This window comes from Palaemon carinicauda, chromosome 13, assembly GCF_036898095.1.
Source record: "Palaemon carinicauda isolate YSFRI2023 chromosome 13, ASM3689809v2, whole genome shotgun sequence".
Lineage (NCBI taxonomy): Eukaryota > Metazoa > Arthropoda > Malacostraca > Decapoda > Palaemonidae > Palaemon > Palaemon carinicauda.
The window spans coordinates 18,050,031-18,065,416 of record NC_090737.1 but is presented as its reverse complement, the minus strand read 5'-3'; the positions used below and the strand labels follow the sequence as shown (position 1 = coordinate 18,065,416).

The following is a 15,386-nucleotide window of genomic DNA, read 5'->3' as shown; positions in this document are numbered from 1 at the left end:
ATACTCCTCAGACACTTCATCTCAAACACATTCAATTTCTGTCTCTCCATCACTTTCATTCCCCACAACTCCGATCCATACATCACAGTTGGTACAATCACTTTCTCATATAGAACTCTCTTTACATTCATGCCCAATCCTCTATTTTTTACTACTCCCTTAACTGCCCCCAACACTTTGCAACCTTCATTCACTCTCTGACGTACATCTGCTTCCACTCCACCATTTGCTGCAACAACAGACCCCAAGTACTTAAACTGATCCACCTCCTCAAGTAACTCTCCATTCAACATGACATTCAACCTTGCACCACCTTCCCTTCTCGTACATCTCATAACCTTACTCTTACCCACATTAACTCTCAACTTCCTTCTCTCACACACCCTTCCAAATTCTGTCACTAGTCGGTCAAGCTTCTCTTCTGTGTCTGCTACCAGTACAGTATCATCCGCAAACAACAACTGATTTACCTCCCATTCATGATCATTCTCGCCTAACAGTTTTAATCCTCGTCCAAGCACTCTAGCATTCACCTCTCTCACCACTCCATCAACATACAAGTTAAACAACCAGGGCGACATCACACATCCCTGTCTCAGCCCCACTCTCACCGGAAACCAATCGCTCACCTCCTTTCCTATTCTAACACATGCTTTACTACCTGTGTAGAAACTTTTCACTGCTTGCAACAACCTTCCACCAACTCCATATAACCTCATCACATTCCACATTGCTTCCCTATCAACTCTATCATATGCTTTCTCCAGATCCATAAACGCAACATACACCTCCTTACCTTTTGCTAAATATTTCTCGCATATCTGCCTAACTGTAAAAATCTGATTCATACAACCCCTACCTCTTCTAAAACCACCCTGTACTTCCAAGATTGCATTCTCTGTTTTATCCTTAATCCTATTAATCAGTATTCTACCATACACTTTTCCAACTACACTCAACAAACTAATACCTCTTGAATTACAACACTCATGCACATCTCCCTTACCCTTATATAGTGGTACAATACATGCACAGACCCAATCTACTGGTACCATTGACAACACAAAACACACATTAAACAATCTCACCAACCATTCAAGTACAGTCACACCCCCTTCCTTCAACATCTCAGCTTTCACACCATCCATACCCGATGCTTTTCCTACTCTCGTTTCATCTAGTGCTCTCCTCACTTCCTCTATTGTAATCTCTCTCTCATTCTCATCTCCCATCACTGGCACCTCAACACCTGGAACCGCAATTATATCTGCCTCCCTATCATCCTCAACATTCAGCAAACTTTCAAAATATTCCGCCCACCTTTTCCTTGCCTCCTCTCCTTTTAACAACCTTCCATTTCCATCTTTCACTGTCTCTTCAATTCTTGCGCCGGCCTTCCTTACTCTCTTCACTTCTTTCCAAAACTTCTTCTTATTCTCTTCATATGACTGACCCAGTCCCTGACCCCACCTCAGGTCAGCTGCCCTCTTTGCCTCACGTACCTTGCGCTTTACTTCCACCTTTTGCTCTCTATATTTTTCATACTTCTCTATACTATTACTCTGCAGCCATTCTTCAAAAGCCCTCTTTTTCTCTTCCACTTTTACCTTCACTCCTTCATTCCACCATTCACTGCCCTTCCTCATGCTGCCTCCAACAACCTTCTTGCCACATACATCACTTGCAATCCCAACAAAATTTTCTTTTGCTAACTTCCACTCCTCCTCTAGATTACCAGTTTCTCTTACTCTCACCTCGTCATATGCCATTTTCAACCTTTCCTGATATTTACTTTTTACCCCCGGTTTTATTAGCTCTTCAACCCTCACTAGCTCCCTTTTACATCCACCTACTCTATTCCCCCACTCTTTTGCTACAACTAATTTTCCTTCCACCAAAAAATGATCAGACATACCGTTAGCCATACCCCTAAACACGTGCACGTCTTTCAATCTTCCAAACATTCTTTTAGTTATCAACACATAATCCATTAATGCCCTTTCTACTACTCTTCCATTTGCCACTCTTACCCATGTATACTTATTTTTATCTTTCTTTTTAAAAAAGCTAGCACTTATTACCATCTCTTGTTCAACACACATATCTACCAGTCTCTCACCACTCTCATTTTCACCTGGTACGCCATAATAATACCTTATAAACAAGTTGTCCCAAATGCTACTTAAGGAATTTGATAGGAAAGAGAAATTTGTCAGCTTTAAGCGACTCAATTGCAGATATTATTAAGTTCTTGAACTTTTCTTTGTGTTCCCTAATTCTTTATAAATAAACTATGAGGAAACTTAGAAAAAGAATTCAATTGAGGTTGGAGAGTTGAGGGGAAGAAAAGTAAAAATGGAAGTAAAATAAAAGACTAAAAAGTTTAAGAATACCCTTTATTAAAGCATAAAGCCCTTTGAAGAATGTAAGGCTTAGTCCTTGTCCTTTATTTTACTGATATCTTTTGATTCTCTATGGTTTAAAGGCCGCTCATGAATGGCAGAGGCAAGGGTCAGTGACATTGCTCTATCAAGTAGGACAATACCCTAGAGACTGACCATATATACATATGATCAGCGCCTAAGATCCCTCTACAGCCAAGCTAGGACCAAGGAGGGCCAGGCAAGGGCGATTGATGTCTTAGCAGATAGGTCTATAGGCTCCCACAAGAATGGTGAGGTTGCAGCGACGAAAGACACTATCGAGTTTGAGTAGGACTCGAACACCTGTCTGGCGTTCTCCGGTCAGGGACGTTATCACATTGGCCACCACAGCCTTGTGCCACAGGTCTTTTTGCTTCCTTATTTCTTTCACTAAAAAGCCTCATTTCCTTTTGAGTACAGACACCAAGACTGCTGATTTTTACTGATAACCAGTTGAATTCAAATAAATTGATCGAACTTACATAACATATACCTTTTTTGATTTACATTCAATGGTCTACAATTTTTGCCCGTTGAGTACAGACACCAAGACTGTTTTCATATACTGTAATTGGTGATAGAAATAGGCATCAAAATTACCCACATTGAGGTCATTACTATATTCAGATAATTCACAGAGCTTCTCCTGCTATTTGACATATAGACTTCGGGTCAAACGGATTGTAAATTATATTTCCTAAGTGTTAAAGTGATGAGATTTGGGCTCAAAGTCATTGTACATTTACTTTTTGTAGTTTGGTATGTGGTAGAATTTTTTTTTCAACTGAAATAACTTAGCTTCAAGCAGTCTCTTTATTGATGTAGGTCTCTTTGATGTCAGTTACACATTATTATTATTATTATTATTATTATTATTATTATTATTACTAGCCACGCCACAACCCTAGTTGGAAAAGCAAGATGCTATAAGCCCAAGGGGCCCAACAGGGAAAAATAACCCAGTGAGGAAAGGAAATAAGGAAATAAATAAATGATGAGAATAAATTAACAATATATCATTCTAAAAACAGTGACAGCGTCAAAACAGATATGTCCTATATAAACTATTAACAATATCTAAAACAGATATGTCCTATATAAACTATTAACAACGTCTAAAACAGATATGTCATATATAAACAATAAAAAGACTCATGTACTGGGTATACAGTATATCAATGAATTATTTTTTTATGGTTTGACTAAATGCCATATTATTCTACTTGTGTGCTTATGAATCATACCATTTGTTTTAATACCACTTGATTAAAGTTGGCAAAAAGTTTTTACGGAAACAGTTGAAAGACTAAGCTGGGTAGTGGACTAGACACTTTGGAATCTGGTTCCAAATAATGATGATTGGAATAATACACTCTTTACAAAAATAAATATATTCTATATAAATTACAACACTTTGAAAGAATTTACACAATAATAAAATAGTTCACTGGAAAAAAATGAAATCTGAACAAAACTTAGATTAAGATAAATCTGAAAATTATAAGAACTTTACTTGAACTATCATATCTGTATAAACCTTAGTCTAAGAAAAGAAATAATCCAATGAAAAATTATACGAAAGCTTGAAATAATTCTGAATGATACAATGTTCACGTTTGACACTTAATGTATGATAGACAACCAGATCATGCTACAAAATCTATACTTCCTACAGGGCTGTTTACAAAAACGTTATACAATGCCAACACTCACCCTAATACAATGAATTTAAAATCACCTTTTAGTCTTGCGTATCTTTTCGACACACGATTTGCTTTGGGGCACAGAATCACTTAGGAGAGGACACACTGACGTACTTAATACTTTCAAAAACAATACACTGGGTTACGTGCGGGAATGAGAGAGGGAGAAAGGAAGGGGCTGTCTTCAGGCTGCATATCTTTATCTTGATCTCTATCTGACTATAACCCAACCTTGGGTCACCTTTATATGAAATCTAATTGCTTCCAGAAGGTTACAGAATCGAGGTCTGGTAGCGTGGGGGCTGTGCCAAGCGTCAAAGTTCCCAAATATTACTTTCCCAAACACTGTACGTACGCTACGCCTGATGGCACCTCAGTCAGCTAGCTTCGCTCAACCTTTGCCCCTGAAATAAAAAAAAGATAACATTTTCTCGCCGAGCCTTGGCAACGTTTTTAAAGCACATAGTAGAGAATCTTCCAAAGAACATTACTGAACATTCTCTCTCTCTCAAACATGACGCAATACATCATAAAATATAAAAGGACATTACCTAAGCCCTTGTTCATATTTTGCACGAATCCTACAACACTTTCAAATAGACTACGTAAGACTTCGTAGCAAACATACATGAAATAAAAAGTTAGTTCTTAAAAATTACGTAAATTTACATTGGTTAATTTGAATAAAAAAGTACAATGAATTCACGAGGAAAATCTTACGTAATTTACATAAAATACTTATATCTACATGAAAGGGGCTTATTTTACGGGCTGGGTATCATTTCTTCAATATATAAATGAAAACCTTAAATGAAATATAAATAAAATCATTAATAAACTACGGTATCTACTCTACACAAGACCAGTTTCGTAAGATAGCTCCCCCAAAAAAGGTTATTTATTTTGGATCTGAATCCATTGATTCAACCCGAGATAGATAATCTGCAACCACGTTATCTTTACCTGGTATATGTTTTACATTAATACAATATGGTTGCTAACATAATGACCACCTAGTTATCCTTTGATTATTATTTTTCATCTTATTCACAAAAGTTTAAGGATTATGATTGGCATATACTGTAATCTCTTCATTTTGTGGTCAATTCACAAAGACCTCGAACTTATTTATCGCTGTGACTAACGCTAGTAGTTCCTTCTTTACTGTCGAGTAGGCTCGCTAATGCTTTTTCAGCTTCGACAATATGAAACAAACAGGATGAAAAATTCCTTCCTTGTCCTCTTGTGATAGACCAGCTTCAATCTTCTTCACCCAAGGGGTTAACTACTGCCCTCTAATTGTTCAGTGGGTACTTTCCTCTTTGTAAGGGTAGAAGAGACTCTTCAGATATGGTAAGCAGCTCTTTTAGGAGAAGGACACTCCAAAATCAAACCATTGTTCTCTAGTCTTTAGGTAGTACCATAGCCTCTGTACCATGGTCTTCCACTGTCTTGGGCTAGAGTTCTCTTGCTTGAGGGTACACTCTGGCACACAGTTCCATCTAGTTTCTCTTCCTTTTGTTTTGTTAAAGCTTTCATAGTTTATAAAGGAAATGTTTATTTTAATGTTGTTAATATTCTTAAAATATTTTATTTTTCCTTATTTCCTTTCCTCACTGGGCTATTCTCCCTATTGAGGGTCCCCTGGCTTATAGCATCCTGCTTTTCCAACTAGGGTTGTAGCTTAGCATTTGATAATAATAATGATAATAATCTGACCCACCCACTTGGATAATGAATTTCTTGACGAAATTAGGTACTTGCAGTATCGTTTTTCGAAGTTGATATGGCCTATATCCTGTCGAAGGATTCCTGGCACTCGCTTGGTAATACAAATTTTTTCATGGGGCTAGTCAGCCGAAAAGTTCGGACAAAAACATGGGTAAATTCTGTCATCCCTAAAAAGCGTTGTAAATGCTTCCTCGTTGTGGGGGTGATGCTTTCCTTATTCCCTCGACGTTAGCGGCTAGCGGGGCAGCCTTTGAAATACCTTCTTCAGGATTCGGAGATGTTCTTCCCAGGTCGATGAATATACCACAATGTCGTCGAGATATACGCCTACTCCTTCTATCAATCCTAGAAGGCTATCCATCACTCGTTGAAAAGTAGCGGTACGTTCATTAGACCAAAGGGCACGACGGTATATTGATATAATCCGAACGGGGTTATAAAAGCTAATAACAATTTTATGTTGTCGTCCAAAGGAATTTGATAATAACCTTTTAACAAATCGATCTTGGAGACAAACCTCGCTTGTCCAATATTGTCGAGTAGTTGGTCGATGAGTAGCAATGGATGATTTTATCGGCCCCACTGATCAAGTTTAACACATCCTAAAAGTTCCGTCCGGTTTTTTTCACGAGCAAGCATGGAGAACTGTAAGGGCTAGAACTTTGTTCGGCTAATCCATTTTGTAACAAATAGTCCACTTCTTTTCTCATGACTTCTCGGTGATAAGCGCATTGTATAAATGGTCTTTCCGTCGTCTTGAGGTGAATCTCACGCCTCGTCAGGTTGGTTCGTTTCTCTGAGACAATTTCAGGGAAACTTCTGACTAATCACCTTAATTCCTCTTGGTGCTCATGGTCCAAATGAGTTAATATCCGTTATCAATGTTACTTGCTAAACTACAACCCTAGGTGGAAAACCATGAGGCTATAAGCAGGGGAAAGAGAAATAAGATAGAATAGTGTGCCCGAGTGTACCCTCAAGCAAGAGAACATCAAACAAGAAATTTTTCAATGATTTATCCAACAGCTTTTGTTTTTCCTCGTTATCATCATTTCCGTAATCTTATCAATCTTGAAAAGATAAGAAGTTTTATCATTTAGCACAATTTTTTAATCAATCTGGTAGATGCATTTAATAAGGGCTGCGAACAGTCCATACAACAGACGAGAGGTTCATAATGGAACGCCCAGCGTTGCAGCTTGCCTATGTAAGTAGTTTATTTATTTTCTTATTTCCTTTCCTCACTGGGATATTTTTCCTTGTTGGAGACCTTGGGCTTATAGCATCCTGATTTTCCAACTAAGGTTGTAACTTACATAATAATAATAATAATAATAATAATAATAATAATAATAATAATAATAATAATAATAACAACTAAAGATAATCTCTGAGTGTCCTGGAGTATTCCTATTTGCCCCGAAGTGTCGTCCGGGTCATACATTTATGATAAAAAGGCTTTTTCTTTTGTGTTTCTTATCATTTTTATTTTGTAAATGAAATCAAACGTAAATATTCTAAGCTAATTTAACTTTTTTATTCTTTTCACCTTTTTGGGACGTTTCTCCTCTCAGTATATTCTGTGTTACTTCTCTAAGTTCATTTTGTATTTAGTTTCTATTTCAAAATGTCCCCTATTAAAGATGGAAATACTCTCTCTCTCTCTCTCTCTCTCTCTCTCTCTCTCTCTCTCTCTCTCTCTCTCTCTCTCTCTCTCTCTCTCCGATTAAAGATGGAAGTGTACTCCTCTCTCTCTCTCTCTCTCTCTCTCTCTCTCTCTCTCTCTCTCTCTCTCTCTCTCTCTCTCTCTCTCTCTCATTTAATTCTTTTTAGATTTAACCATTCTCTCTCTCTCTCTCTCTCTCTCTCTCTCTCTCTCTCTCTCTCTCTCTCTCTCTCTCTCTCTCTCTCTCTCCGATTAAAGAAGGAATTGTGCTCCTCTCTCTCTCTCTCTCTCTCTCTCTCTCTCTCTCTCTCTCTCTCTCTCTCTCTCTCTCTCTCTCTCTCTCTCTCTCGATTAAAGATGGAATTGTGCTTCTCTCTCTCTCTCTCTCTCTCTCTCTCTCTCTCTCTCTCTCTCTCTCTCTCTCTCTCCCTATATCATAAACAGAGATAGCTACCTCATCTGTAAATTTTTCACTTCCAGATTAGTCAGAAATTTAATGTTTTTAAGATAAGGATTTGGGAGTTAAATAAAATCCTGCACACTTGAATTAAAAATATTACTTTTGTTGATTTTAGCAACTCTACATGTTGACTCCAATTTTTTAAAGTTTAAAGGTTTAAAGGCTGCTCATGAATAGCAGAGGCAAGGGACAGTGACCTTGCCCAATCAAGCAGGACAATGCCTTACAGACTGACTGTATATACATATGATCAGCACCCAAGCCCCCTCTCCACCTAAGCTAGGACCAAGGATTGTCAGGCAATGGCTGCTGATAACTCAGCAGATAATCTATAAGCTCCCCCAAATACTCCATCCTTAGCTCACAAGGATGGTAAGGTTGCAGCGACCAAAGAAACTAACGAGTTTGACCGGGACTGGAACCCCAGTCTGGCGTTCACCAGTCAGGGACGTTACCACATCGACCACCATAACCCTACAATGTCAGGATGTTAAGTTAACAATTTGTAAATCCTATTGATATCATTTGCGTCTTGTCAATTTACCATTACATCATATTATTTAGAAGATAGATGAAATTTTAACATAAATCGTTTTAACAATCTATTAAAAAAAAAAAATTAGTCGTATTTACCTTTATTTTTTTCAGCTTTAATCAGTGATAAACAATAAGAATTTATTTATTTATTTACTTTGTTCATAAACATAAAATATATATATCTACCACTATTCCCCCAACGCAAAAAAAAACTGATTTTAATCATATTTAACTTTATTTTTTCTCAACTTTAAATCAGTGATAAACAATAATAATTCCTTTTCAATTTATCTATTTATTTATTTATTCATTTATTTATTTCTTCATTTATTTATTTATTTACTTTGTGTATAAACGTACAATATACATATCTAACAGGTACTACTGGTCACCCTCATCGTGGAAGGATCTCGGGAGAGGAGCGTGTGTCCTTCCAGCTATGGCTTCCATCCCGTCTTGATTGTTTCCCTGGACGGTTTCCGAGCCGACTACTTGGAAAGGGGTCTCACGCCCACCATCCAAGCCTTGGCAGAATCGGGCGTGCACGCCCCTTACATGAAGACGTCATACCCTACTAAGACATTTCCCAATCATTACACGGCTGTTACGGTATGTATTTAAGTGTTTATATTGTGGGGATACTTTAACGTGGTGAAAGGGTTTGCGTAACGCCATGATCAGCAAAGCTGAACTATTGTCAATTTTTTTTTTAGCGAGGCAGATTTGCACCGACTCGCAGGGGTGCCCTTTTAACTTGGGAAAGTTTTATTGATCGCTGATTGGTTAGACAAGATAATTCTAGCCAATCAACGATCAGGAAACTTTTCCGAGCTAAAAGGGCACCGCTGCGAGTCGGTGCAAATCTGCCTCACTAAAAGAAATAGACTATAATCTGGGCCAGCCATACTGTTACGGTACACTGTTCAAAATTTGTATTCAATAAAACGTTAATTATCTGGCAACATTTAATCCAGGATTTTTACCGTTTTAAAAACGGATATATTGACGTAAATGAGGGATATTGCGGTCACCAACCCGTAAAAGATAATAACAAAGTAGGGTAAAATTACGGTCGCCTGTAATCTACTGAAATACGGTTGACGACACTAGATTTTTACAGAGAATTTTCTATTAAAATTACGGGTTTTCCTAACAGTGTATGTATTTAAGTGTTTATATTATGGGAATACTTTAACGTGGTGAAAGGGCTTGCGTATCGCCATGCTCAGCGAAGCTGTACTAGTCAGGGCTACCCATGATAGGTTGGTTTGCTGTGAGTGATCAGACGAAAATCTCCCACCATCACCAATCCACTCTGGCCGACTTGGTGATGAAAACTGGACAAATCACAGAGCTGAATTGACATGTCTGAGGCCTTTGTCCTGCAGTGGACTAAAACGGCTGCATTTGTTGTTGTTGTATTGTGTATGACCTCTATAAAGTATGTTGTAATGTTGTAATAGGAATACAAGAGTCAGGATCAGCAAGTAGGTTTGTTTATTGTTTCTTGCTAATTTCCTTCTACAAATGTAATTTATTTAAGGATTCTTGTTGGGTTTATCCTATAATTTTAATGAGGATTATCACATCTTTCAAATGCCATAGCTCCTCTGTCTGCCTTTGCAGTACCTGGTACATAGTCGATTGTGGTGGTCGTAGCTAGCGTTAACGAGGTAATATAAATATCTTGCTTATCAAAAACCTTTAAATTTTTATATTAATATCATGAAATAATAATTTAGTATTACTCCGGATATTTGCATAAAATCGTTATCAACCTTATGAGAGAGACATTAATGTGATCATGTATAGAGTTCTAAATACATTTCTCTTGAATTAATCGGGGCGAAAAGATATTTACTATTTTTTGTTTTATAGATTTTGAGTTGGAAGAGTTGGAAGACCCAGGCCTACATGGCTGAGGACTATGAAGCGTAAAGTAGGAGATGGTGAATGGAGAGGTATTGATTTGAAAGCTCAAGATAGAGGCGACTGGCTAAATCTAACCGAGGCCCTTTGCGTCAATAGGCGTAGGAGGAGATGATGATGAGAATGAAATTTTGACAAGTTTAAAATCAATTTTTAATCCGATAACTGCTTGGTAGACGATATAATATAAGGAATTAGGACGAATAAGAATAAAAAAAACTTGATTTACCTTTCTCCTTATCTTTCTTTTATCTTCCATGAATTAGGACGAATAAGAATGAAAAAAACTTAATTTACCTTTCTCCTTTCCTTTCCTTTATCTTCCATGAATTAGGACGAATAAGAATGAAAAAGATACTTGATTTACCTTTCTCCTTCCCTCTCCTTTTTGTTTACCTTTCGGATCTGAACCAGGAAAGAATATTAGGTATCATACAAAAAAAAAAAAAAAACTTAATGGTCTTTGATATTCCCAGGCGAAAGAAAAGGCATAAGAACACCTGTGAGGACATACGAAATTTCCCACATGTCTCTCTGGGTCAAGGTTAGCACTGATGGGAAATAATTCACGGGGGAGATTCTCTTATCTCTTACTTCCACGCTGAGCTTGCATATGTTTAAAAAAAAAAAAAAAAATCTATTGTCCTCTGAAGACCCAAGAAATCGTACGCAGTGAAGTGAGTCATCATATATGCATATCATTGGCATGCATATTCATATACACATAATATTATATATATATATATATATATATATATATATATATATATATATATATATATATATATATATATATATATATATATATATATATATATGTATATATATATATATATATATATATATATATATATATATGTATATATATATACATATATATATATATATATATATATATATATATATATATATATATATATATATATATATATATTGTGTGTATGAAAATACATACCAATGATATGCACATATTATGAATCACTTCACGGTGTACATATATTCATACCCACAATATATATATATATATATATATATATATATATATATATATATATATATATATATATATATGTATATATATGTATATATATACATATATATGCATTATACTACATGTATTCTACATAATTTTAAAATGTATTCAATGACCTGACTTAAGTAAAAACACACTCTTTTTAATACAAATAATATTATACCATCTCAGAGTTACATTGACTTAAGACTTCACGACGTCAGACAACTTTAAAATAAGTTAAATCAAGCACGTTCATCTTACTTTACCACAACAAAAGTTACCCCACCGACAAAATCCCCATTTTCTACCCAAGTAATCTGAAATAAACTGAATTTGAATTTCAGGGGACTTACCCGGAGTTTCATGGAATAGTAGCAAGTACATTTTTCGATCCATTATTGAATGCAACGTTCAAAAAAGGTACAGAAGAAGCCCTCAAGAGCCACTGGTGGGGAGCTGAACCAATCTGGAATACTCTCTCTAACCAGGTATGAATGTTTCAACTCATTCTAGTCAAGTAAGTGGGTCTCTACTCTATCCAGTTAGGTAAGAAGGCTTCTCCTCTTTCATCTCAGGTGAGTGGGTCTCTACTCTATCCAGTTAGGTAAGAAGACTTCTCCTCTTTCATCTGAGGTGAGTGGGTCCCTACTCTACCCAGTTAGGTAAGAAAGCTTCTAGTCTTTCTAGTCAGATAAGGGGGTCTCTACTCTATCCAATTAGGTAAGAAAGCTTCTAGTCTTTCATGTCAGGTAAGTGGGTCTCTACTCTATCCAATTAGGTAAGAAAGCTTCTAGTCTTTCTAGTCAGGTAAGTGGGTCTCTACTCTATCCAGTTAGGTTAGAAAGCTTCTAGTCTGTCTTGTCAGGTAAGTGGGTCTCTACTCTATCCAGGTAAGAATGCTTCTAGTCTTTCTAGCCAGAAAAGTGGGTCGCTACTCTATCCAGTTAGGTAAGAAAGCTTCTAATCTTTCTAGCCAGAAAAGTGGGTCGGTACTCTATCCAGTTAGGTAAGAAAGCTTCTAGTCTTTCTAGTCAGATAAGGGGGTCTCTACTCTATCCAATTAGGTAAGAAAGCTTCTAGTCTTTCTAGTCAGGTAAGTGGGTCTCTACTCTATCCAGTTAGGTTAGAAAGCTTCTAGTCTTTCTTGTCAGGTAAGTGGGTCTCTACTCTATCCAGTCAGGTAAGAAAGCTTCTAGTCTTTCTAGCCAGAAAAGTGGGTCGCTACTCTATCCAGTCAGGTAAGAAAGCTTCTAGTCTTTCTAGTCAGATAAGGGGGTTTCTACTCTATCCAGTTAGGTTAGAAAGCTTCTATTCTTTCTTGTCAGGTAAGTGGGTCTCTACTCTATCCAGTCAGGTAAGAAAGCTTCTAGTCTTTCTAGCCAGAAAAGTGGGTCGCTACTCTATCCAGTTAGGTAAGAAAGCTTCTAGTCTTTCTAGTCAGATAAGGGGGTCTCTACTCTATCCAGTTAGGTTAGAAAGCTTCTAGTCTTTCTTGTCAGGTAAGTGGGTCTCTACTCTATCCAGTCAGGTAAGAAAGCTTCTCCTCTTTCATCTCAGGTATGTGGGTCTCTACTCTACCCAGTCAGGTAAGAAAGCTTCTAGTCTTTCTAGTCAGATAAGGGGGTCTCTACTCTATCCAGTTAGGTTAGAAAGCTTCTAGTCTTTCTTGTCAGGTAAGTGGGTCTCTACTCTATCCAGTCAGGTAAGAAAGCTTCTCCTCTTTCATCTCAGGTATGTGGGTCTCTACTCTACCCAGTCAGGTAAGAAAGCTTCTAGTCTTTCTAGTCAGGTAAGTGGGTCTCTACTCTATCCAGTTAGGTAAGAAGGCTTCTCCTCTTTCATCTCAGGTGAGTGGGTCTCTACTCTACCCAGTCAGGTAAAAAAGCTTCTAGTGTTTCTGATAAGGTAAGTGGGTCTCTACTCTACCCAGTTAGGTAAAAAAGCTTCTAGTGTTTCTAATAAGGTAAGTGGGTCTCTACTGTATCCAGTTAGGTAAGAAAGTTTCTAGTCTTTCTAGTCAGGTAAGTGGGTCTCTACTCTATCCAGTTTTGTAAGAAAGCTTCTAGTCTTTCTAGTCAGGTGAGTGGGTCTCTGGTCTCTACCCTATCTGGTTAGGTAAGAAAGCTTCTACTTATCTACACTTTGCAATCAGGTAAACAGTTTTCAGTATTTCTACTCTTTCCAGATAGGTAAGAAGTTGCTTACTATATCCTGTCATAATAAGGTTTGTACTTTTTCTAATCAACTAAGAATATTTCTATATTTCTCTTTTTTGCCAGGGAAGAAGTCTACTTCTACGATATTCTGAATTAGATAAGAATGTTCCTATCACATCCTGTTAGGTAAGCATCTTTCAATTCTTTCCAATCAGGTAAGAATATTTCCACTCTTTCTAATCAGGTTTAGAATGCTTCTACTCTTTATAATCAGGTAAGAACATTTCTACTCTTTCTAATAAGGTAAGAATACTTCTACTCTTTCTGATCAGGTAAAAATATTTCTACTCTTTCTAATCAGGTAAGAATACTCCTACCCTTTCTAATCAGGTAAAAATCCTTCTCCTCTTTCTAATCAGGTAAAAATATTTCTATTCTTTCTAATCAGGTGAAAATCCTTCTGCTCTTTCTAATCAGGTAAGAATACTTCTACGTTTTCTAATCAGGTAAAAATCCTTCTACTCTTTCTAATCAGGTAAGAATATACCTACTCTTTCTGATCAGGTAAGAATACTTCTACTTTTTCTAATCAGTTAAGAATACTTCTACTCTTTCTAATCAGGTAAGAATACTTCTACTCTTTCTAATCAGGTAAGAATACTTCTACTCTTTCTAATCAGTTAAGACTATACCTACTCTTTCTGATCAGGTATGAAGGTTTCTACTCTTTCTAATCAGGTTTAGAATACTTCTACTCTTTCTATCAGGTAAGAATATTTCTACTCTTTCTAATCAGGTAAAAATTCTTCTGCTCTTTCTAATCATGTAAAAATATTTCTATTCTTTCTGATCAGGTTTAGAATACTTCTACTCTTTCTAATCAGGTAAGAATACTTCTACTCTTTCTAATCAGTTAAGAAAATACATACTCTTTGTGATCAGGTATGAAGGTTTCTACTTTTTTTCAACAAGGTAGAGATGTTTCTCTATTTCTTGTCAGGAAAGAACTTTTTTTTTTTTTTCCTCCATCCTGCGACACTTTACCGATAACCAGTAACACCTCTTAGAAACAATAACACTGGTTTTTTAAACCTGTGAATAGATAAGAGAGGCTTCATAGTAAAATTCAGATTAAAATAATCTTTTTTTTCAAAATTCACTTGAAATAATCATAAAGGGAGATTTTGAAATTACTAGATTTTTTCCTTGGTATCACGTTATTACTTATAGAACTATGCAACATTTAAACTGATATTTCAGAGACCATCAATGTTATAATATAGAAGGCGGGGCAGCTTCTAATATGATGGAGTTTGACATTGGAAATGTACTACTATTACTATTACTTGCTAAGCTACAACCCTGATTATACTCACTGACCATAGATTTTTTGGTTAATTTTTCATGGCCGGATGCCTTTCCTGCTGCCAACCCTCCATATTTACCCGGGCTTGGGACCGGCACCAAGTTAAGACTGGCTTGCTCCCCTCAGTGGCCCCAGTTGGAAAAGCAAGATGCTATAAGCCCGAGGGCTCCAACAGGGAAAATAGCCCAGTGAGGAAAGGAAACAGGAAAAATAAAATATTTTAAGAAAAGAACAACATTCAAATGAATATTTTCTATATAAACTATAAAAACTAACAAAACAAGTGGAAGAGAAATAAGACAGAATAGTGTGCCCGAGTGTACCCTCAAACAAGAGAACTATAACCCAAGACAGTGATTAACTCAATGAACTTTTCGGGAAACGAAGGGGAAAAAAACAC

At 36.7% G+C, this 15,386-nt stretch overlaps 1 protein-coding gene across 1 annotated transcript in view; it reads left to right on the top strand.

Annotated features, from left to right (window-relative positions):
- Positions 1-6,910: 6,910 nt before the first annotated feature.
- The window catches only part of LOC137652196 (ectonucleotide pyrophosphatase/phosphodiesterase family member 3-like), a 24,565-nt gene continuing 16,089 nt past the window's right edge, over positions 6,911-15,386 (top strand). Inside the window, exons 1-3 of the mRNA XM_068385413.1 lie at positions 6,911-7,064; positions 8,899-9,129; positions 11,809-11,952. Coding sequence (XP_068241514.1) covers positions 7,035-7,064; positions 8,899-9,129; positions 11,809-11,952 — 405 coding nt within the window. The 5' untranslated portion in view covers positions 6,911-7,034. The remainder of the gene's footprint in view (positions 7,065-8,898; positions 9,130-11,808; positions 11,953-15,386) is intronic.